The sequence below is a fragment of the Cylas formicarius genome, unplaced genomic scaffold (assembly GCF_029955315.1).
Source record: "Cylas formicarius isolate icCylForm1 unplaced genomic scaffold, icCylForm1.1 PGA_scaffold_12__32_contigs__length_19106922, whole genome shotgun sequence".
Lineage (NCBI taxonomy): Eukaryota > Metazoa > Arthropoda > Insecta > Coleoptera > Brentidae > Cylas > Cylas formicarius.
In genome coordinates this window covers 10,441,846-10,466,291 of record NW_026844225.1, presented here as the reverse complement: position 1 = coordinate 10,466,291, position 24,446 = coordinate 10,441,846, and the positions used below count along the sequence as shown (strand labels likewise).

The following is a 24,446-nucleotide window of genomic DNA, read 5'->3' as shown; positions in this document are numbered from 1 at the left end:
TATATATATATATATATATATATATATATATATATATATATATATATATATATATATATATATATATATATACATATATATATATATATATATATATATATATATATATATATATATATATATATATATATATATATATATATATATATATATATATATACATATATATATATATATATATATATATATATATATATATATATATATATATATATATATATATATATAAATATGGGGATTAATTTGGATATTTTCCACAAACTAGGAAATTCAACGTCGAGTAAAAATGAATTAATGATATTAGTAATGAAAGGCAAAATTATATGACAGCTTAGTAGTATCATATCCAGATTTATTTGATCGGCGCCCATAGCTCGCGATTTGATTTCAAATAAATGTTTTTTTTTACGGTTTCTTTAGTAACTGCATAAAAACTAAATAATGAAGTGAATTTACTTTTTGAATTTTGTTTGTCAAGTTTTTATCAAGGGGTATATTTAATGCAGAAACCTGCAAAAAATGTCTGTTAATATTATTCGGAATATTTAGGCATTCAGGCAAACAATTTTCATCTTTTTTTTGGGCATATATTAAAATCTTTAAGTTTTTTCCAGGGCACAATATAATTGTTAAAATTATTAATTCTACAGTAGTTTTCATTATTTATAGCAATATTAGTTTGATTTTTAATCTGTTCATTGCTATTTTAGTTGCTATTTTAGTTTGTTCCATTTCCATTTATTTCAGGCTTTATTTTTCGTTTTATGAAATGTGAGGGTTAGCCAAGGTGGTTTCGACTTTCTCAATGTCATCTGTATTTTTTTTTTTTTGGTTAAACAAACGTTATCAAGAATACAGCTTTACCCGACTTCATCAAAACCTTAATCTTAATTGAATTATTACATAAACAGCTTTCGCGGCGGATTAAACGATTCCTCCCGATTTTTAACAACGGATCGAAAGTATACACGCTTGCCATATTATCTCTCCTCCTTATGCTGATACACGTCTTTACGTCCGCCCGTAATTTTAAGCCCCCGTATTACTTAATATTCGCCATAAATCTTGCTTAAAGCGTTGCCCGACATTAGAAAAGTACATCGCGACACAAGACTGCATTCCGCGGAAACAGAGGAGCAACAATAAACGATAATTCTTTTAAATGTTTCCATTTAATCCGCCTTCTCATCTACTTTTGTCCTTTCCCGAGTTAAAAATTGCAAATTCGCGAGAGAAACTTTTCCCTCTCAAGAAAATCGCCAGTTTCATTTATCATACGAATGTATTCCTTTTACATATTACACGAGGCATTTGAAACGAACCTTCGGTGTCCATTTAACTACCAGAAATATACCATTTCATAAAACGCATACGTAATAAGATTCGTAGAGCTAAACCGCTAGGAGTGGAAAATTCATAAATCTTAAATTCAATATATCGCAACACCTCCGAGCGTCTACTAGAATGAATTCTAATCTTAGTCTCTCGAGGCACCATCATATACAAAATCTTCTTAATAGATTAGCCGACAGACTGTTTACATTGGGTTTATAAATTTTAAGGTTAATCTCACAAGCACCCTAAGCCGTATCAGCAAACCCCTCTCGAGAGACAATAAGATTATTATTGCAGCAACGCTCTTACATTTTTCAAGAAAACGATATTAAATAAAAGAGCCAACAAATTGTTTCCGATTATATTTTCAAAAAAAATACCCTCAAAAAAGAAGCAACCTCGAAAATTGTATAATGCTCAATAAATATTTTGGGAACCCAATCGCAGCCGCAGTTAAATCTATCAGCTCAGCTAAAAATTGAAATTTGCAGCAATAATTTTCGATAATACGTTAACCATGTAAACCTTAGATGAATAAAAATACTTATCGTCTTCTCTGTTCGGGTATTTGAAGTGTACATTTGGTCAACACAAACTGGGCTAAACCACCATTTCTTTTTTTATATATAATTTAATAATAATTTGGAACGACCTATCGTTTAAGGTTCAGAGTTTAATCGGCCTTGATACGCTTGTGGGACACTCAACCCCAATTAATTTTAGAACTTATGAATTCTTGCTTTTATTCAGCAGTCCCGGCCTAAAGTATTATCGAATGCAAGAAACGACCCACATTCAGGGCCACCACACGAGTTCCATTGTGTATTTTTTTTATTATATTAATAAATTCATTCTTTATACAGTAACTTCTTTTTAGATTCCCCATAATAAAAGTTGACACAGTTAAAAAGGAAGTCTATCGAAAGTAAATGTATCCATAATAACTAATTCGTTAAACATTCCATCAGTGCAAACAAACTCTCAATGAAAAAAGTATAATAATAATAATCCCTCGAGCATTATGTATACCGTGACCTAATATTGTGACTGCAAGCCCAGCGGGTGTTTGTTTATACTGTGGCAGATCGGTATATATATTATATTAGTATTTGTCCAGTAATTTTGTACTGATTGATTTATGGTTCACCGGAATGTATTTTTAATATATAACCGCCAAATAATTATGTTTGTGTACGAGTGCATCGTAATTAAGAGGGTGCGTATGCTCCCTCCCCCAGCGAGAATTTTTAAAGACGACTGTTTTGTTTGCGCAAGATTTGAATTAATAAAAACAACAAATCGCGTTGTGAAACTTTTTGCCCCTTATATTTACGAGCCAGAGGGGTTGAGCCGAATTCCCTGTCAATTTTTAGGGGAAACACGTCACTTTTATCTGAGGGTGTGATTCACTGCTTTTCTTTCGAAAGACTAAGTCACCCCGTCGTCTGCAAAGGTTGGGAGGGTCATTTATTGACGTGCTATCATAACACTACAAAAGAGTTACTCTATAAACTTTATTGATTTTCAAATAAGCAAAAGAGATTACTAATGGGGTGTCATTAAAAGGGTTGTGAACAACAAACAGGCCAATAGATAAAAACCAACTTATTATCAGTGAGAAGTCCTACACTTATCTCCACTTTAATTTTATTAAATTAGTTGAGGGACCAAGCATATCTGTTAGTATAAGCTTTGTCAATATATACTTTTTTTGATTGATTTTTCTTTCTTCGTGATAATTGCTCCAAACTAACCAAAATTATTTCGATCGTTATTTAATATATAATAATATAATAAAAAACGACGAACTACGGATAAAGATAAAAGAAAAAAAAATGAAAAGGTAGCTATTTTTCGTAGAAACACACTTTGTCTTTTGAAGCTTTCTTCTATAACACAATACAAAATCTCCATCTTAAGATTGTTTTTTAATGCCTATCTGCTCAAATGCATTGGGAAACTTAAATACTTTTCATAAACTATATTTATAATTATTTGTTTCGACGCTTTTTATTATTGAGTATAGAGTTGTAAAGTGATATCCACTACAGTGATATTCACTACAATGTAACATAAAACCAATTCAAAATCAAATGTATTTAAAAAAATTTTGTTTTGACGCTATTTATTACTGAGTATTGAGTTGTAAAGTAATATTCACTACAGTGATATTCACTACAATGTGACTTGAACCCAATTCAAATTAAAATGTATTTAAAAATTATTTGTTTTGACGTTATTTATTATTGAGTATTGACTTGTAAAGTGATATTCGGCAATTTAGCAACAAACATCAACAAAATATACCGCATCAAACGATTGCCGAAGTTAAATCGTATGAACTGGTTAAAAATTCGAGTTGCTTAAAACCGCCGAAACTGCGCTAGGAAACAATTTTATACAAACCTTATAAAGAGATAACTTGAGTGAAACTTCAAAATCCAAGCCCACTTTGAGTACGAGTTTGCCGACTACGCCGTTCTCCTCAAAATCTTTTATAGGTGTGTAAATCTTGTAGGAGTATTCGAAGTCGATGATATTAGCATAATGCCAAACCCCAGAGAATCCTAACAATAAGGAATTCCAGCCTATGCGGAAGTCTGCCTGAAAGTACAGCGGGAAATTTTATTAGCTAAAGCTCGTCCGGGAAAAATCCATGGAAAATGTAGCCTCTCTAATGAGGTCCCCCATCTAATCAAACAAGTTTGCCTATTACAATGATTGACTATTGACCTATACCCCGCGTCATTGAAATTGTAACACCCAGTATACACCTAGCTTCAATTATAATGTTTTGTTTTGATACGTCAGCTGCATGCAGTGTCGTAAGATTTTTGTCAGTTCGGTTGCAAACAAACTTTTATTTCACATTGTTTAGTGCCATTCAGATTTTTTAGCTTTGGGTATTGAAAACATCGTTTTGCATTTTTTTTGCAAACCTAATATAAGTGAATCTTTATTCAACCATTTTTTCCATTTAAAATTAGACAATGTCGTCTGACTTCGCCATAGTTTTTTTCGATACACTATAAAATAACAAATAGTTCGTGTTTTAATATGATTAGTAGTTTCGTGAGAAGGAGTTTTTAGACGTTGTAATCATACAGATCCATAGCAAAGAACTTGGCGATTTGAATTCTAAAATGTCATTTCATGCATATGTACACAAACTGATGACCTTATTTTAAAATACCATTTGAATTTTATACAGTTGACGAAGATAATGTTAGAAAGTTTGAGGAATTGATCCTTTTGAGTTGTGCTAGAATTCTATTCTTTCTGACTAATATTGTCAATTGCTGTCTATTAGATTAGATTAGATTAGTGTTTCCGGAGAAGTGGAAAATGTCGAAGGTAATTCCATTCTCCCAAAAGGCAGAAATCTCAAATTTTAGTGTATTATCAAAAGTCATTGGAAAAATAATGAATTATCTGATTAGAGAGAATCTGCAAAAATATACTTCCTTTAAATCAGTCAGGTTTTAGACAACGGTTTATTTGTGCGATCGCATTACCAAATGTCACAGATGAGCTGCTCATAAAAGTCAAACGAAGATTAATTAATTAAATTAAATAAATAGTTGTTACTTGCAATTTTACATTTCGTTGGTTTTCTTGAGAGACATCTCTACGCCTATTAACTAATTATCTCAGTAGCAGACTTTAATATGTTGAGTTTAAGGATGTTGTGTCATCTGCGGAGTCAACTACGTGTGGTGTTCCACAAGGTTCGATCCTTGGGCCTGTCTATTCACTATGCGCAATGTACACCTTTACCCAGATGATTCTTTTCATTTTTTCCGTCAACTCAAAATAAATTAATAAATGAATGAAATAAATGATTAACAGTTTTGAAATAATCATAATTTATAAATTAAATTACTTAATTAAAGGTACTTTTCCCATAAAAAATCAAGGTGAAAAATTAAAATGCTCCAACACTGGTAGAAATTAGATTTCGATACCAATCTTCGTTTTATGTTAATATTATACGGATTGCATAGGGTTTTTGTTGTTAAAGTCATTACAAACAAAGTTGACTGATTCGTTTTAAAGAACTTCAATTTTTGTAATACTGCATATGGCCCCTGTTTGGATTTGTGTGACATTCACAGAACACAAAGGCTCCAAAAGTATAGCCTCAACCGCAACAGCTAATCTCTTTCTCTTGTAAGCCTTAAAATGGAGTTGCGAAAGAATGAAAATACTTAAGCTTAAACTTATTGAAACGTCTCTATAGGAAGTACAATCTAGAGAACGACTGTGTGTATCAGGTAACACACTGCAGGGTGGGATTTGATGTTTGCTTTCTTTTGTTTTTGTGATGTTTTTTATGATTTTTTTTTGCTTTTTTCTTGTATACCATTTTTACTTCCAAGTGTAGAAAACTTTTTAATTTATTGCTTGCTAAGGAACAGACATATTATTAACGGATGTATTTGAATATTACTTTCAGTGTCGTAGGATTGAACTTAAACTTTTTGTAATTGTGTTCAACTCCTCTTTTGCAACCATAAGGCTAGTTGAACGTCTGTGAATAGTGATAGGACAGAAGACTTACGAGAAGTTTGTTTGTTTTTGATTTTTTTTCGAAGGGACTTCCACAGGCTACTGTAATACTATTTACAAAACTTCTGGATTCCTCCTCCAGTAACCGACGCAGAAGGTATTGTCAACAGCTAGTTTGTTATTCATATTTGGCCAAACCGATTCTTAAAATCTCAATCAAATGTATTCACGACTTACGTCCCTATGTTCACCTATCCGACGTTGCATTTGGTTACCATTTGAGTTTCCTCATATAACTATTAGATAATATAGTGGCCTTACTACAACAAGAGGGAAGAGAATGATTTTTTTCTGTTTCTTTGTAAACAGCGATTTCTACACACCCAACCCTTTCTGACCCAACTCCATTTCTGGTCGTCATGTTACATTAATTTTGTTTAAACTTAAATGACAAAACAACCTTAACCTTACTTGTCCCTTTGTTTATTGTGATGTCACCGAGATTGGATAAAAAAATAGTAGTTTCATCCAGGTATTGATATACAATATTAACTGCTATGTGATGTAACTCAAGGATATATTTTCAGCCAGTTACAAATAAAGTCAGTGTAATTCAACGTTGAGATATAGAGGAAAAAGCAGACAAAAGAAAACCCTGGGAGAAAGTTTTCCTTGGAATTGTTTTGATGGCACAATGCAAAGATGTCCTTGAAATTATCGATTTTTGCAGTGGATCCAATTAATAGGACTTCGCCTTTGGCAAAATAAATAAAAACAACTTAATTTAAAATTATTTTGAAAGCCCGCACATTTTCCCTTTTTACCTTGGCCATGCTTATCGGTAAGATTGACGTCGCAAGAATATTTCACCGCGGAATTTGTTCGATAAGTTAAGATCTTTCAGAAAACATCTTGGCTCCTTGTAAACCTTAATAATAAGTTATTATAGAGAAGTAAAAATATATTAACTATTAAGGCCGTTAGGTGTATGACGTCAAAATGCGGGAGCTGTTGCAATTTCTATGTCACGCAGTATATGTCCAAATAAATTCTGGTCAGCACGCTTTATTTCAACAATCTTACCTGTCCTTGTTGCAGTTTACCCACAATAATCAAATTCTCCAAAAATTCTAGCGGGGTCGCCAGGAATAATTTCGCATCGAACGTAGTCAGATTTGTTATCTGAAGCAAAATCTCGCTACCCATATTCCCAGTAGGGTACGTCAGTAATGCAACGAAATGTTTCTCTGCTTTAGAGAGCTTAAATTTTGCTTGGTACATTTCATCTTGGCTCGTTACGTTCGCAACAAACATGCTATCCATCAGCCTTTTAAACTTCCCCTCCATGTTGACTATCAGTTTTTGATGGTCGACGTCTAAATCGGCGACGCCTCTCAAATATTTGTCGCTGGTGAAGTAAATTTTGCTCACCAACACCCCTCGGTGGAAACCTTTGAAGGGTGTTTGGGTGGTAACGGTTCCGGTTAAATTTGAATAATTTTCATTCTCGTTTAGTACCCAAGCACTATCCAAATCGATTAAGAATTCTGGGGTGTACTGAAACAAAAATCGATAGCACTCAAAACACCTGGGGAAGGATAATATCAAATTTAACCTTTAAATAAACGCTAGTGTTAAAGTATGTTCCATTCTGGGAATGTTTGATGGTAGTGTTCAAATCGGGTATACGATCCAAGGTACTAGAAACAGAACAAGCGTACTTGTAGTCCAATTTATTCCCTCGGGTAAAATAATCACCGAACAAATCTATAGCTACTTGTTGCCTGACATCCCAGAAAAGCACACCGTTAAAATTGTATTTATTTTTCGAATGCTCAAACCTAAAAAATCGTTGCACTCAGTGAAATTGATCCCTAAACGTTCCAAAATGTTAACTTACACCGCGTTTAGTCGAGTATTTCTCCACTGATCTAAAGGAGTGTTTAGTTTACACGATATCTCCAGATAGATTTCTTCTTCGTATTTGTAAACGGAGTTTAAGGAGATTGCGAATGATTTTGAGTCGTCCCACGAAACGCTGGCTAACATATCAATTTGGCCCTCTGAAATTTTTAACTTTTGTAATGGCGAGTTTTAAAAAACATTGAATCAATATTCGTTCGAAGTGCTAAACACTGCTTGGCAATTTCGCTCACAAGCGTGGATTTGATGTAGTATTAACATTTTTATGCCCCTTTTGATGTAATGATTAAATAATAACCTAGTTTGAAAGAAAATTCCGCAGCCACAGTAAGATAATCTCCAAACTAATCCTAAAGGGACATTTATTGAAAATTGAACTGAGGTGGCTTTTACTTGATGAAAATCTATTTAGGAAAATAAATAAGAACTGAACGTTCAAATTTTCACGAAATTATATATTTTCAAATGACAATTGTTTCGACAACACCGTGTTTTTATCAAATGTAATATTTACAAACTACTGTCTACTTTAAATACCGATCAAATGTAATATTTACAAACTACCGTCTACTTTAAATACCGAGAACTGACAATAAAACTTCAATTAATGTTGTTGTGAGAATTTAAGTTTAATAATGTATAATTTTGTTAATCTCCGTGGCTTCCAATAAATTATTTTTTTTTACTTTTCCTGGCTATATGTAAAACATGTAAACAAACAAATTGTCGTCAAAAATGTCTTTTTTTCTGTGTTTAAGTGTGTAGCATAATTAGAATCTAGACTATTGTTTTTAAACGCTCTTTTATGTTCGTTAATGCGTTACTTGAAGGATCTACCTGTTTGGCCAATATAAATTTTAGGACATGATCCGCATTTCAACCTGCAGACACCTGATTTCTAAGATTTTGGACACTTCGTTATATTATTTTTTAAAAATTTTCCTCTTGTGTTGTTAGTTCTGAAAGCTATTTTTAAACCACATTTTCACAAATGTTTTGAAACTTTTGAACTGGGTTCTCCTATGTATGTAATTGTTTGAAATTGTTCGTGTTCTGTATTAGGTTTCGGATAAATAGAGTTTACTGTTGTCTGGATTTGTTTTTTATTTATAATTTTGTAGCGGTTGTTCAGTGCAATTTATTTTATGATAATAAGTTCTTTGATGTAATTTTCGGTTGAGAGTGGCGTATTAAGAAGTCTGTGTATAGAAGAGTGAAATGCCGTCATTTTGTCTGTATAATGGTGATTTGAGCTGTAATGTATGACTGTGTCCGTGTGTGGTGGTTTTTTAGAATTAACTATTAGGAAAACGCAAAACAAATTAGATTTTTCCATTTACCATAAACACCGTGTGTTGTAGAAACAATTGTCATGTAATTATATATAATTTCGTGAAAATCTGAACTTTTAGTTCTTATTTACTTTATATTTATTGATATATAATACTGATGTATTTTTAATTAAAACTTTTAAAAATTTCTTCAAACTTAGACTTTAAGTTGGTTTTTTTCAAGTTGAAAGAAATTTATCGAAATTGTCTTTCTGTACTTCTGTACTTAGTTTAATTTACTTGTATAAGGAAATGGATTTTTTAAATTTAATTAAAAAATGTAAATTTTAACGCGACATTTTTCTAAATTGTATTATATTTTGCCTTTTCTGACTGTAGCCCAAATTGGCATAATCATTAATTATTTGAAAAAAGCATAACGCTAGTTTTGGGAGTTTATGCTTTTAAAAATAGAGCTGAGGTTATCAACCATGATTACAGGACATCTGAAGAGCTAAATCTCTTGTGCAGTATGGTATTTCTGTGCAAATTAAATAGTTTGATAGTATGCCGAAAATCATTGACTTGAGCTATTCAAATAATACCACGAAATTAACTTTCTGTGAAAGAGATTCCTTCTTAGTTTAATTTACTTGTAGAAGAAAATGAAATTTTTAAATTTAATTAAAAAAATAACTTGTAGGTGACATTTTTCCAAATTGTATTGTAATTTGCTCTTTCTGACACTAACCCAAATTGGAATAATCCTCAATTATTTGAAAAATATATAAGGCCAATTCTCGTAGTTTATGCTTTTGAAAATAGAGATGAGTTTATCAACCTTGACTACAGCGCAACTGAAGAGCTAAATCTTTTCTACAGTATAGTATTTATGTGCCAAATTGGTTTGATAGTTTGTGCAAAATCATCGGTTTGAGTTATTCAAATGATGTCACAGAATTATATTATCAACCTATTTTTAATATACACTTTCATAGGCGATAACAAGCCAATTTAAACATAAGTATCATTAATAGACAATTAAAATATTTACAAAACTTGATTCAATTAAGAATGTATCTGACGTAAATTTTAAGTAAGCTTTTTCAAATTGAAAGAAGTTGTAGAAATTGTCTTTATGTGAAAGGGATTCCATCTTAATTTAATTTACTTGTAGAAGGAAATGGAATTTTCATATTAAATTAAACAATATAAATTTTAACTTAACATTTTTCTTAATTGTATTATAATATAATAAAATATAATGCTACTTCTGGGAGTTTATGCTTTTAAAATGGAGCTGAGACTATAACCAATGACACAATGAAAGAGTTAAATCTCTTCTATAGTACAGTTATTTTTGTGGCAATTAATTGGTTTGATAGATTATCGAAAATCGTTGGCTTGAGTTATTCAAATGATACCACAGAATTATATTATCAACCAACAGCGAATCAATATTCAATAAGGCAATTGACACATAAGCATCGTTAATAAAAAAATTAAATATTTACACCGAATTGGGTCCATTAAAAATATACCTGCAAGATTTGTGAATAACGAAAACTATTAAACTTTTCATATCATATCGGGTTTACCATTAACGTCAATTTGACAGTTTATAAAAGTTTTGACACAATATAAACAATTCAATATTCTGCGACCTTTTAAAGGGGGAACAAATCAAAACGAAAGTTCTACGCTGAGCGTAAGTTTTCGAAACCACCGATTTTATCGAAGCGTTTTTTTAAATTACCGGTTCCAACGGCGAAACGTTTCTGTTTCCACCGTCAAAGCAAATAAATCGATGCCCAACGCATCCGTTGCGTATATCGGATATATTTATGTACCTACTTGATGATGGGTATTGTTTGTTCAAACATGCCAAATTACATTTGTTACTTCATTTTTTTTTCGTTATTTAAAATTCTACTAAATTTTGTTTATATCAATAGTGCACATGACGTATTATGTAAAATTCTTCTCAATGTTGTTTATAAAAATAATATCATAAATGTGAGAGGTAAGTGATTTTGAGTTATTGTACATGATGATCACAGTTCATTCTTCTTTTTTTATGTAAAATTCTTTTCAATGTTGTTTGTTAGAATGCCATAATAAAAAGTGATATTACCGCATTTATTTCTTTAGAGAATTAGACACTGAGAACTAGACATACTACAACTAAAGACAGCGACTATTTCGATATGGTAATAGGCTAAACAAGTGTGGTCTTACTTTGCAAGAGAAATTCGTATTTGCCAAGAATAGTCCGTCCGGGGTAACTGACTATAAAATCAGCGTTGTAATTCAAATGATCTGATTTTGTGAAATTGGTGCCGACCAGTAGTTTCTGATTGGGATCGCGGTTAGCGTCCCAGTTTATGTCAAACCCGAGAGCCTTTTGGGTTTCTTCGTTGAAAATCCACAAGGAGAAGTCTATATCTCGAAGCCTGGAAAGACGAACAATACCAATTAAACTTCCTAAATATACGTCATTAAATACAGTTTGAAGCAAAATTATATTTTAAGCTATTTAAGTCTTTAATCTTTTGGGACTCCAGAAAATCGTTGTGTGTATTTTGGGTGGGTGCTTACTCCAAATTAAACGTCTTAATTTCATTAAGTTTAATAACAGCATAAATTAAAAGAACAACGCCGAAAATTTTATTTTTCCAACTTTTGGGACCGTTAGCCGATTTTCAAGAGCAAACAAAATCGTTAAAGAATTTCAATGGCGTAGGAAAAAACAAATATTTAACAAGATTGCTTTCGAAAAATCGTGGCTGGGCGGATCAAGTTCGTAGCGCGTAGCGCGAATCAGCTTTTTATTTTAAAAAGAAGGAGCTTTGCGGTTTCTCGTGCTAGCGGGACGCATTGTTTTTCTATCGTGCTCCTGCGGACCATTATGGAACTTAGCAAAATAAATGTAATTTTATTGTGCATGCACCCTGGATGAAGTTTCTTTCACATCTCGGAGAAACTTCAAAGTTACAGCAAACTTTGGTAAATTCAAATTTTTTTACAAATAATAGCGATTCCCAATTATATTTTTTACAATATCTGGAGCACCCTGTATGATAGACGAAACTTGAAACTCTCTCTCGGCACTGTTTAAACCAAATTATGCCATGTTTTATAGTTTTTCATTTACGGCTAATTATTTTCACACGAAAACGGCAATTTCTAGGATCTCTTTGTTTTTTTTAACCCATAATCGACACACCCTGTACACAATCCAAAAAATGCCCCAAATAAAAGTTATAGCCCTAGATCTCCCACGTTTCCCGGTATATGAATTTTTTCAATAGGATAAATAGTTTTCGAGAAAATACATCTTTTCTGAAACCATGCAGGACATCGAAATAGTAAATGACGTCATCACGTCTAGATTGAGTGCGAGATATTGCAATTTTCTATTGGATTCTTTCAAATATCTCGAGCAGCGTACATGACAGACGAAAATCGTAAATACAAAAATTGTAGCGCTTGATACGGCCTATAACAATGTTTGAAAGGATCAGCAATTTTTTGTACGAATTTTGATTTGCGGTTAATAATTTACTCCCTAAAAGAACAAAACACCCAGTAATAATCGAAAAAATGCGTGACGCAAAAATTATAGCGTCGGATCTCTCACGTATTACGGTTGTAAAGTTTTTCCGATCGGATGAATGGTTCTGGAAGCCAAAATAAAAAAACAAAAAAAAAACAAAAATTTTAAAAAAATACTTCATAATTTCATAATCTTATATATATTTGAGTTCTCAAGCTGGCCAAAACTATTGTCATTAAATATGTTTCCAGCATTTAAAAATTACTTAGCATAATACTAAAAACAGTTTAGAATTAAAATTTGCCTTTTCTTCAGTGAAAGGTAAAAAATCTAGGAGCATATATCACAAGGCTTGCAATATAACTCTTAAATTCTATTTAAATGTGAACGATATTCAGGCCTTTAGATGCGTTTTTTGAAAGCTCAGAATTCTTCACCGTAAATACAGGGCACCGAGCTAAATAAATTTTGGTATCTAAACGTTATTACCTTTGTTTTTCGACTTCAACCAAAAACAACAAATTAAAAAGTGTTTTTTTTTAAACGACAAAAAAACTGAGGAGAAAGACTGAGTTTTTTGGTATTCACTTGGGTATTGCTCTACTTTGAAATATGTTTGATGCCCATATGGGCATGACTTTTATACGAATCAAACAAATGAGCACCGTGAAGCTTACGTGTTGCCCTTTGAAATGAAAATTAGTCCGAGATCTACTATAATCGTATCTGACACAAATTGATTTCAACGTACAAAACAGACAATACGTGAGGGCACCAAAACGCGCCCTACCAAATTGTTTTACCAACATTTCCCATAATTGCGTAACCGTATCTAACGGCTTTCGATTGATCATAGAAACGCAATGGCAGATAACAGCGTTAAATTTAGACAACTTACTGGTCAATATGTAGTTCGGCCGTAACTTTGATATGTTCTCCCGTATTAACAAGCGTGTCGAGGGTGTACAACTTGGTTTTGTACTTCAGTTTAGCATTGGTTGCCGTTTCGTCTGTCGCCGTTGTGTTGTGGTTTAGAAACACTTGATAATCGTTATTGTCGTGTATTGCCTGGAACAGATACCGGTAGTTTAACTAAATTCGGAACTTACCCTCTCGATTGTACAAATCACGGTTTAATATTTTTATTGAAACTCATCTACTAGACAAAAAAAAAACGTGGAAAATTTTCATACATTTTTACAATGTTTTAAAATTCCTTCAAATGGAGCCATTCCTACTTTGCAGGTTACTAAGGCAGCGTTTTAAAACTTATTTATAACCATCAATCCTAATTTTATATGCAAGTTTTTTCAACTCGCGCTATATAAGCTTCTGCACAATCGAAACAAATAAGAAAAAGCTCTGGACTGTTTCCAGAAGTGAAATGGCATCGAATCAGTGACCTAAGCAATCGGTTGAAAATACCCAAAATGCAGAATGCAGAAATACAGAATGAAACAGCTCGTTTTCAGACGCCCAAAATAGGAGTTCTTCACAGAAAATCAAAACCTGCGTTTAGATAAATAAATCGCATAGAAAACCTGTTCTCAATTTAGAAATTCCGAATAGGAAAACCTTCATTTCAATTGAGACACTTAAAATTAATAAGATATATGAACAGTTAAGTGACCCATCATAATCAGTCTAGAAATACTCTATAGGGTAAAAATAAAAAAATTCAAATTATAAGTAATATACAATTCTCTCGAAAATATTTTTTAAAATTAATATAATTCACTAATTGGTCCAGTCGGCCTGTTGGGAATTAGGTTTAAAAGGTGTGAAATTCTTATTCCCAAAATGTTAAATTTTTGAAAAAAAAAAAGACAGGGAAAAATTCAATTGAGACTCCATATATCGAAATATTTCTCCAAATATGCCTTGAAAGTGCTCAACAATTTTTTGTTAACCTGGTTCGAATGTCCACCAGTTTATATTAAAGAGATCATGCAAACTGATAATTAAGTCTTCTAGAATGATAATCAAGCACAATTTTTTTTTTAACCCTATTGACACAAAAAATCGTGATCTTTTAAAAACACAGATTTATATGCCCATAAACGATGGTTTTTATATATAAATTGACATCTTCGCATTCACATATATTTTTATTAATTGAACTAAGCATTTTTTTTAATAATTATAAAATAATACGCATGTATATAGATGTATATTTGGAAACACCAAATCATACCTAAACCAAATGAAGAAAAGAAAAAGTCGTTTTAAAAATCCACTTACTTAAACCAAAAATTATTGTACCACTGAAAGCAGGTTGAAAAACCTCTATTAAAAAATGTGCTCGCAATGTGATGTATTTATGTTATACCGCAAAAAATTAGAAAAATTAAAATTCCTTGATTTTCTCTGACTTCAAGAACTAAAATATACCAAAAAAAAATTAAAATGAAATAAAAAGATTTTCAGAAAGTAACCAAAACCAACTAAAATGAAATTAGATAGCAACTCACACAGCACTCAACACCTATCCCTAATACTAAGTCGAGTTACATAACAGAAAAGGCGACTTAAGTCGCAACAGGTGCCTATCGGATAAGACCTTTTGGCAATCACATCCAGCATTTTGTCATATGTTTAATATGTCAAGTAAAGCCTAACTTTTATTTTCAAGCTAACTGTTACAAACTTTTTCGCAAATTAGACATTGAAATGTTTTAATTATTGTTACTCAGATGCCTATAGATATTGTTTTACATTTTCAACATCGTTTTAAAGCTGAACATTTATAGCTTTTAGAGTCGTATAGGGGCGAATCGCTTTTGTATATTTGATATTCTAAACGGGAAGTAATGACGTCGACGTTCCATGAATCGGATTTAATCCATTTCACAACTTTGGAGTGTTTTTACCACGTTTTACACGGACGTCCCCAATTCGATTGATAGAAATGCAAATCTACCGTGAAGATATTGATGTTAAGCGACGTGGATAAATAGTCACGCAGTCAGTAACATGGTGTTGCAGGGAATACAGTCTGCTTAGATGTGTCTACCTATAAAACGGGTATATCGCGATTTGTGAACATGCGGAAAACATTTTTTGATTACGTCGAGTTTCCTAGAAGTCGGAAGGCAGTTTAAGAATTTTTATTATATGATATCGAATTCTTCGACACACCGGTTCGGTCAATGGGAAAATATTGTCACGAAGCTTATATAGTGCCGGCGAAGTGAATTGGAAATAACCTCATTTTTATTAACGAAATTTTATTAATTCTATGAAATAAAATTTAGTCAACGCAAAAATAAATATCAATTTTTCATATGAGGCACGAAAAAAACCAATCGAATATCTCAAGAAAAAATTTAAAAAATATATTTTTAATTATTATACAATGTATATATAGCATTAAAAACGCTATCGTGTTCTGCTAAATTCTGTTGACATAAATGGGATAAAGTGAGCCAAGAAAATTTTTGCAATACCCGAATTCAATAAAAATCACAGCGTTAAATTTTGCCCTGAACCTTAGTGTTTATTTTTTATTTATTTTTTCCGAAACGAATTGGGCGACAAATCAAATTATCTATGTGCACTTTGAATGTTTTCAATTCTATTTAAATGCTTATAATATTTGGAACTACATATTACAGCGGCAAACTCAAGATGGGACAGCACATAGGCGTTATAGAGTATGATTAGCAACTTGGGATCTGCTTTAAGAATATTGTTGACTATAAGATTTCTGCACAAATTTAATTTGGTATAAAATATTGAACTTCATTAGATTTCAACTAAGCATCTGCACTCGATATCTTATTAAACTTTTGAATTCTACAATCACACAAGAATAGATTGACTATTAACACACCTACCTTCTGTGTATCTTTTTATTATTTAACTGCTTAACCTACAATGATCTCTTATACTTTTCCAATTACTCACTCCCATTTTCGCAAATAAATATAGCGCGCTCCTGGTTGACTATGTGTTGACGATTCATTACTCACTTTGAAATCGACTTTTAGAATTCCGTTGTCCCTATAGTACTGCAAGTCAGCGTCTACGTCTTCGAAATTTGGTGAAGTTATGAACAGCTTGAGGTGGTAGTTGGACGCTGCCGCATTCGTCTTGTCTTTGTAATAACCGACCGCATGGGCGCTGTGTCCACTGAACCACGTACCACTTAAATTCAACTAAAAATAATGCAAATGAATGAACGTGTCATAGACACCAAGCTTAAGAAGCAAAGTCAGATAGGTAATTATATATATATATTATTGCTGTAGACTCACAAACACTAGAAGTGTTCCAAAAAAAAAAAAACAAATTATTTTGAATTTTGGTTTTCTCCAAAATAATAAAACATAATAAAAGAGTAAATCATATTAATAATTCATTGCTAATATTTTAATATCTTATGGAATGTTTGGAGTGTCTCGCTGCGTATGGTAGAGCATTTGTAAAAACCTGATATATGTACGTAACGGTGTGATTGATATACGAGGTGTGTTCAAAAAGACGTTTAAGTTTTATCATAAAGTATTTATATATTCATCAAAATTAATGTTGACCTCTTCAAAGTAATCTCCCCACCCCCTTGTGCCTGCTTACCCCTTTCTGGTATAACCTTGAGTTCTTCCAGCGATTTTTTCTTTATCTTTTCAATCGTTGCAAACCTCCTTCCTTTCTTGGATTTCTTGATTTTTGGGAACAGAAAAAACTCGCAGATGGTGGCTGAGGCATGATTGTGGTTTTGTTTTTGGCCAAAAGTTACACACAAGCAACGATGAGCGAGCAGGTACATTATCGTGATACAAAAACCATGAAATGTTTTCCCACAATGCAGGAAGTTTTCTTCGAATTGCTTTTCGCAAACGGGGCATAACTTCAATGTAATACTGCTTATTGACGGTACAACCTTGTGGTAAGAAAATAATCAAAGAAAACATTTTTATGCTCAAAGTAGATTCATCGTATGCCGTTGTCAACATTTCAAGTGTTTTGTAACACAGTATTTAATTTTTTACACAAAATATTATGAAAATTCTGTGAACATATGTTAGGGATATATATGTACCAATATAACAAAAAAAAATATCGAAGATCGAATGCACGTAGCCTGCCCAATTGCCTTACTTTTTGAACACACCTGGTAGTTAGAAATTTTTCTTAACTTATGTGAATAGGTCTGTCTAGCAAAAATATCAAGACTATATACAGCAAAAGTATCTTATTGGGAGAAAATTCGTTTTTTTTCTTCCATTAATACATTTAATTTAATCAATATTTACTTTTAGGGTTAGTTTATCTGGAAGGCCCAATGTACAAAAAAAAATATCAGAAATGTAACGCCATACAAAATATCACCATAATCACAATGTATTTCAAGCTTAAAGAAAACTGTAGGACAATTTAGTAGATTTTGAAAACACTAGGTAATTTAAAATCAATCTTTCAGATTGCAGTGGTCGACTTCACTTTGTTACTTACCATTATTAACTTTTGGGGTTAGTTCATCTGGAAGGCCCAATATTTAAAAAAATTACTAGCAGAAAAGTAACACCATACAAAATATTTCCATAATCGCAATATATTTCAAGCTTAAAGAAAACTGTGGGACACTTTAATCTTAACACTAGGTAATTTAAAAGCAATCTCTTAGGCTAAAGTGGTGGACTTCAGTTTGTTATTTATATCCATACTTGGATAGCAAATTGACATGGAATCGAAACATTGAGTATATTCTCCCAAGCCATCATACTCCAAAATTTAAGAGGAACCGTGTCAGTCGACATCTTAAAACTTGTTTGTCCAATCGATTATCTCCTGCGAACCACTAACTTACTCAAGGTTTCATTTTCAATATTATCACTGTGTCAAAATCCACTTTATGTCCAATAAGAATGATGGTATTTTAAAGTTTAAAAATAGTATCGAAAGTCTGTTTTTTGGCAAGTGATAGTGATAGAGCCATTTTCTCGTGATCCAGTAAATCTATTTCACTAAATTATGTTAAGTTTAATTATACTGCTTGTAGTATAAACATATACGACGAGTTGACGGCGCTAGATTATACCAAATCTATGAAGACTGGACATTTGTAAAATGACATTAAACTTACTTTATAATCCCTGCTCATTTTCTCGCTGATTTCAATGCTCAAAAGCATAGGGGAGAAGGTGGGGAGGGTGAGGTTAACATGTGCCCTAATCTCCTCCAATGTGGCGCGCGGGTGTGACCAGAATACAGTTGCGGAAATTTGTTTATTATTTCCATAGTTAATAACGCACTCCACGTTTACGTCGGCATTAATACTTTCGTACAATATCATCCCTTTCAGATCCAAATTACTAGATTTCCTTTTAATATCGGCCGCGGCCCTAATTGTTTGCTTGCTATCGGCAAAGGATTTATGGGAAAATATAAAATCGAATTTAAGGCTTTCCAACTCGGAATTCGGGTCGTTTAATGGAAGCGGATTTTGGATTAAACCTATTTTAAACTCCATGTGACTGCCGCTCCTCTATAACACAAAATTTCCCTATAAATATTTTCCCATCGTTTTCAATTAAATTCAGCATTTACCTGGAAAGTGACGTTCGTATTAAAATTGACGTTCGGATAAGCGGAAGACCGGACATCGCAAGTTCCGATTATGATGGCGATATTTTTCCTCGATCTATTGGCCAGACTAAATTTCAACGACACCCTGTGTTGCCTAGTGTGTTGAAATCGGTAGTCCAGGTGCAAATCCGCCCCTATGGACGATTCGGTTTTCGATATGTACCCGAACAACTTCGAAGTTAATCTTTTGGTGTGGAACTTTAAATCCACAGTGTATTGGGAAATGTCTTTTTTGCTTATGTAATCGATTGATCCTAAAATGGAAAACAGGTTCTTTAGAGTTCTGAACAAAGTTGCCGTAAGAGTTTTTCCGCCACTTTAAAGTCTATTTACATACGAAGTCAGTTTGAAATTCCGCGGCAAATTTCGGAGGAAAAATAACATGGATTTTCTGCGTCGACTTTTAATGATAATAAATACATTTATCATCCGCTGGCCTCAATCTCAATCAATTCAGACGCCGTTAATTAAAGGGAAACTTTTCAGATATTTACGGTATCTACACTATTTTTGGAAAGGGAGTTATACAGGGTGATTTTTCTAATTGAATGTCAACAATTACGGGGGCGATGAACATATGTCACAAACGTCGTAACTTTTGAGTTTTCAAAAATAAAATATATATTTTTTGATATCTGCAATACCATTTTTTAATGAAATTTGGCACACATGTATCAAGAGGCATTATTAAGTGTACCACTTTTTTTTTAAATACACCAGTGGCGGGCGCACAGAATTTCATCTGTCTATTTTGGCAGACATTGGTGGTACGCCACTGATTTCTCTTAAAATAAAAATTATTGTTGCAATTTCCAATCAGCACTTAAAGTACCTAAACTTCAAGGTGCATTTTTGAAAGCTTTTTATATAAAAATTATTAATAGTAGGTCTTGTTTTTCAAATAAGTATCGTTTATTATTTATCTTGTTATTACGATGTTATGCTATTAAAGCTGTAAAAATGAAAAGAACAGTCTTCTATTTTTTTTTTCTGAAAACACTAGTTGGTAGCTAGTAAAACTAGATATTTTGTTTTAGATAGATATTTTATTTTTCACAAAAAAAGTTCTCTAATTAATTAAACTATTATTTGTTCATATACAGGCAGTGGCACGCCACTGATTTCCTTCAAGAAAATAACCAACATCAACGCATATTTATGAGCAGATTTGATTTCTTAAATTTTTTTTGCTGTCATATTAATGATATTGTCCAGAAAAAAGGTGAAATTTCCTACGCCCGCCACTGATGTATTTTAAATAGATTGTTTTACACTAAATAATGCCTCTTGACACATGTGTGCCAAATAACATTAAAATATCTAAAGTAGTATTACAGATATTAAAAAATATTTATATATTTCTGAAAAATTTATCACCCTGTATCTCAAAAGTTAAGACATATGTTCATATGAAGTTCTCTTTTGAAAATGAACCCAAAGATCGCCCCCTGTATATAGAGTTATATAATGAGAGCAGCGTGAAGAAAATGAAGGAACGGAAAGTTTTTGTTCCAAATTAATTTTTTAAAGATGAGGCGATAAGTTTCTGGTGGTATTTGTAAAATTTTTAGTATGTGACATGACTAATCGAATCAAGGAAACTACCTACCAGAACCCCTTAAGCTTAGTAGATAGTTAGTTACAAGTAAGGCAAAAATCTTCAAGACTTCTGAGAAACTGAGAAACTGTGGAACAAAACATGTATTTTTTAAGAGATTAGATGATTGATTTCTGGTGATGATATCTTTGGATAAGAAGAGTTTTTGTAGATGAATTGACCAGAAATTCGACACAATCAAATCTCAGTAAATCAATAAATATACAAACCCTTGTTGTACTATATCCTATGATAAAAATTAGTTCGTCACATGCTTGGCTGGTGATATTTTTGTTTAAAGTACAAAAGTTGTTAAAAGGTCAACGCAAACCTTAACATTTTAGTAACCCTTTCCCACATTAGAAACATGACATCGTATTTTCACTTTCGTCCTCTTAGGATAACTATTTTTCTTATTAAAGCAGGTAAAGTTGTTAAGTAAGCACTAAATTATAAAGGAAAACATGGATTAGCTGAGTGGATTTAATAAATATTTGATCTAGTCAAAATGAAGCACAAAATCTTAATGCGTCGGTTTAAAGCACACATTTTCAAGGCGATTCTGAACATTTGCATTTACAGCCGATAACTAGAAACCAATGTGTCGTGCGATGTTCATCAGAATCATGAATTAGTACGTTTAAACAGATTAACATCGAAATTCATTACCGTATTGTCTTCGGGTTTGATTAATTGATTTTCAATTCTGGAGAAAATTATATGCGCGCACCTGCAAACGAATCGAAATTCCCTGACGATACGCTACAAACTGAATATTGCGCATTGGTTAATGTTTACGAAGTCCTACGAGGCGGCATAAACTTCTCCATAACAACATCAAAATTTCTTACACCAAACAGGTGATGCTTTCAGAAGTTCGGTGAATTTTCTTTTATAATAAATTATACCAATTACAACAAGCTCTATATGTCTACTGATTACTTAAATATGCAGCTCTGATTGTTGCAATTTCTATATTTTTAATCCAGGTAAAAAAATTAAGATATCATCCAATGAGTGAAACCATTTTTTTATAGTTTTAGAAAATCCAAGTGACAAACAGCCCGTTGGATTTAATTTTTAATGGTCGACCTATTAGGTGGGCATCATACATATAATTATAAATACAGAATGTTTCAAAAAAAGGTCGACCAGTTTTTAGGATAAATACAATATTTGTGTTTGCTTAAGAAATATGTGTCCGAAATTGCCTTGGTAAAAAGAGCTCCAGATACCTAAAGCAAATTTAGACCACCAATACTTTTGAGGGCTTATATATCTAGAAAAAGCGTATGATAGCGTCTCTGTAATCAAAGTATAAAAAGCCCACTATTAGATCAACATTGCTCAGGACAATCCAACAGTATCACGAGGAAAACAAAGCTGAAGTCAAGAATGGAACATCATTAAGTGAATTTATCAAAACAATGAAAGGACTGATATTTAGATCAGTCCCTGAAAGGTTGGAAACGAAAATGTAAAAGTATGGGTACTATTTACAAAACATCTGGATACCTCCCGAGTCGGTTGTTTATAAATCAAACGAGCTGTCATTTCACCAATCAAGTAAGCTCTGAAGAAGCCAAAAATATGATTGGCGAAACGTCAGCAGATCCAGAAGATACTTAAATACCTAGGTAGCCGAGGCTCTTGTGACGTCATTTTCGAGTCATAAGTGGTCGCTACCAGTCAGTGGTCCGAAAAAGACGTCAAATTGACCTCAAAAAAGGATGTCTTATTAACATCACAAAAATGACCTCAGAATGTCTATTTAAAACCATGACTAGGAGAATGTATCTAGAGGGCGCTCAAATAGTGTGTGGAAGTCATATATCTCGTTTATTATTTGATTTTGAGAAAAATGTGAAATGCAAACGGTATAGATTAGATTAAAAGAAACAATTTATAATTATTTTCAAATATACAGGGTCATTCATAAATGTGTCGAAAATCCATATATATTTCGACATTAGTGACCAAAACCTGACTTGAAGTTGAGGTGACATTCACTTCCTGCTGATGTCATATATAACGTCATTTCCGTCATTTCGTGACTAGTTAATGACGTTATTTTGCTGCTGCCTGAGTAGTATTACTGTTGTCCGTGGAAAAAAAAATAAAAATTGAATTGAAATAAAAATTGCTGGCCCCAGGAATGGATTATCTACGAAGTGGATAAGAAATACGGAGATCATAGAGACAAACATTATATATGTAAAAAGAAAGGATGAGACGAGATGGTAAAGAAATATTTTCGAATGGATACTTTCAGAAAAAGGCTAGAGAGGGGCAAGGGGAATAACGTCGAAGAAGCAATGGAAAAAAAATCTAGAGGAAGAAATGTGTCATGATCTGCTAACAAAATTTTAATATTTTGAACAGGGGTGCCATTCAAAATGTTATATGTAGGTATATAATTCTTTCGGCAAAAACGACATTTGATTTCATTGTTTCAGAAACAACTACGAAGTAACATGGTCGTAAAGAATTCTAAACATTAATTCATCAAAAATCAAAGATAATTTTTTTTTAAATTTCATTTAGGTAATACAAAAAACGATTTTTACAGGACGCATTTTCATGTTTATTAACCAAACTAACGCAATTTTTTAACACTCTACTTGCCTCATAAATGAAAGTAACGTTTTTTGAAAAACCCAGTATAGTATTGTATTAAATTCAAATAGACATGTAATTTTATAGACTTTATTTGGGGTAAAATATCGTTTTGCAAGATCCCCTGTATGCTACCAATTAATACGGCAGCACGGCCCTTCTGTAATATTGGAAATCGGGTATGACAGCGATGCGATGTTGGCATCATTCCCATGCGTGCCGTTGGGGTTATAAGAAGAACCACTGAATATGACGAACGACCGCTAAAAATTAGTGCCCCTCGGCACCACTTCAACGCAACCCTGTCGATTGGGCATGAGCGGAAGGTGGCCCCGGGAATTGGGAATACCCGAGAGACCTATTTATTGACAAGTCAGGCGTATCAAACGAGATTTTTCATTTCATTGTTTAGTTATTAATTATTTATTGCTACTAAGTGACCTATGGGACTCCCTTATTAAAAATCTCCGATAGAAGATTCTACCCAAATAATAATAAATACGTGTCTTGGCAGGGATTAAAAATACAAAAGTGGCCTGATAAAGATAAAGATAATAAAGTTTCAGCATAAAGAACACGAGGTCTGTGTCTAAGAAGAAAGCGGTAAACCGCAAGGAAATTCTGAAGTACAGTAGAGTACAGTACACAAGGAATTCCAGAATAATCCGTGAATACCAAAAGGGGGGGCAAAAGCGCAGAGAAATTCTGGTATACAGAAGGAAATCGAAAAGAATTCTGCGGAATTCCAGAGTAATCTGTAGAGAAATTATGAAGTACAGTAGTACACAAGGAATTCCAGAAGAAATCCGAGAACTTCCAGAATAATCCTTGAATACCAAAAGAAAGGACAAAAGAGCAAAGAAATTTTAGTGTACAGAAGGAATTCGAAAAGAATTCCGTGGAATTCCAGGGTAATCTGAGGAATATCTACAATAATCCAAGGAATACCAGAAGAGGAATGTAAACCGCAGGGGAATTCTGGTGTACAGAAGAGTACAGTGCATAAGAAACTTCAGAAGAATTCCAGAACAATGTATAGTAAAGCACTAGT

The 24,446-nt window shown here is 32.6% G+C and overlaps 1 protein-coding gene across 2 annotated transcripts in view; it reads right to left on the bottom strand.

The window, feature by feature from the left end:
• LOC132708634 (apolipophorins) overlaps positions 1-24,446 on the bottom strand; it is a 219,457-nt gene that overhangs the window by 143,678 nt on the left and 51,333 nt on the right. For both annotated transcript variants that reach the window (XM_060681081.1, XM_060681082.1), the window contains exons 14-22: positions 19,144-19,436; positions 18,680-19,081; positions 16,566-16,751; positions 13,493-13,662; positions 11,277-11,491; positions 7,745-7,907; positions 7,460-7,685; positions 6,928-7,401; positions 3,742-3,939 (exon numbers count right to left, since the gene is read on the bottom strand). In XM_060681081.1, the coding sequence (XP_060537064.1) occupies positions 3,742-3,939; positions 6,928-7,401; positions 7,460-7,685; positions 7,745-7,907; positions 11,277-11,491; positions 13,493-13,662; positions 16,566-16,751; positions 18,680-19,081; positions 19,144-19,436 (2,327 nt within the window). The remainder of the gene's footprint in view (positions 1-3,741; positions 3,940-6,927; positions 7,402-7,459; positions 7,686-7,744; positions 7,908-11,276; positions 11,492-13,492; positions 13,663-16,565; positions 16,752-18,679; positions 19,082-19,143; positions 19,437-24,446) is intronic.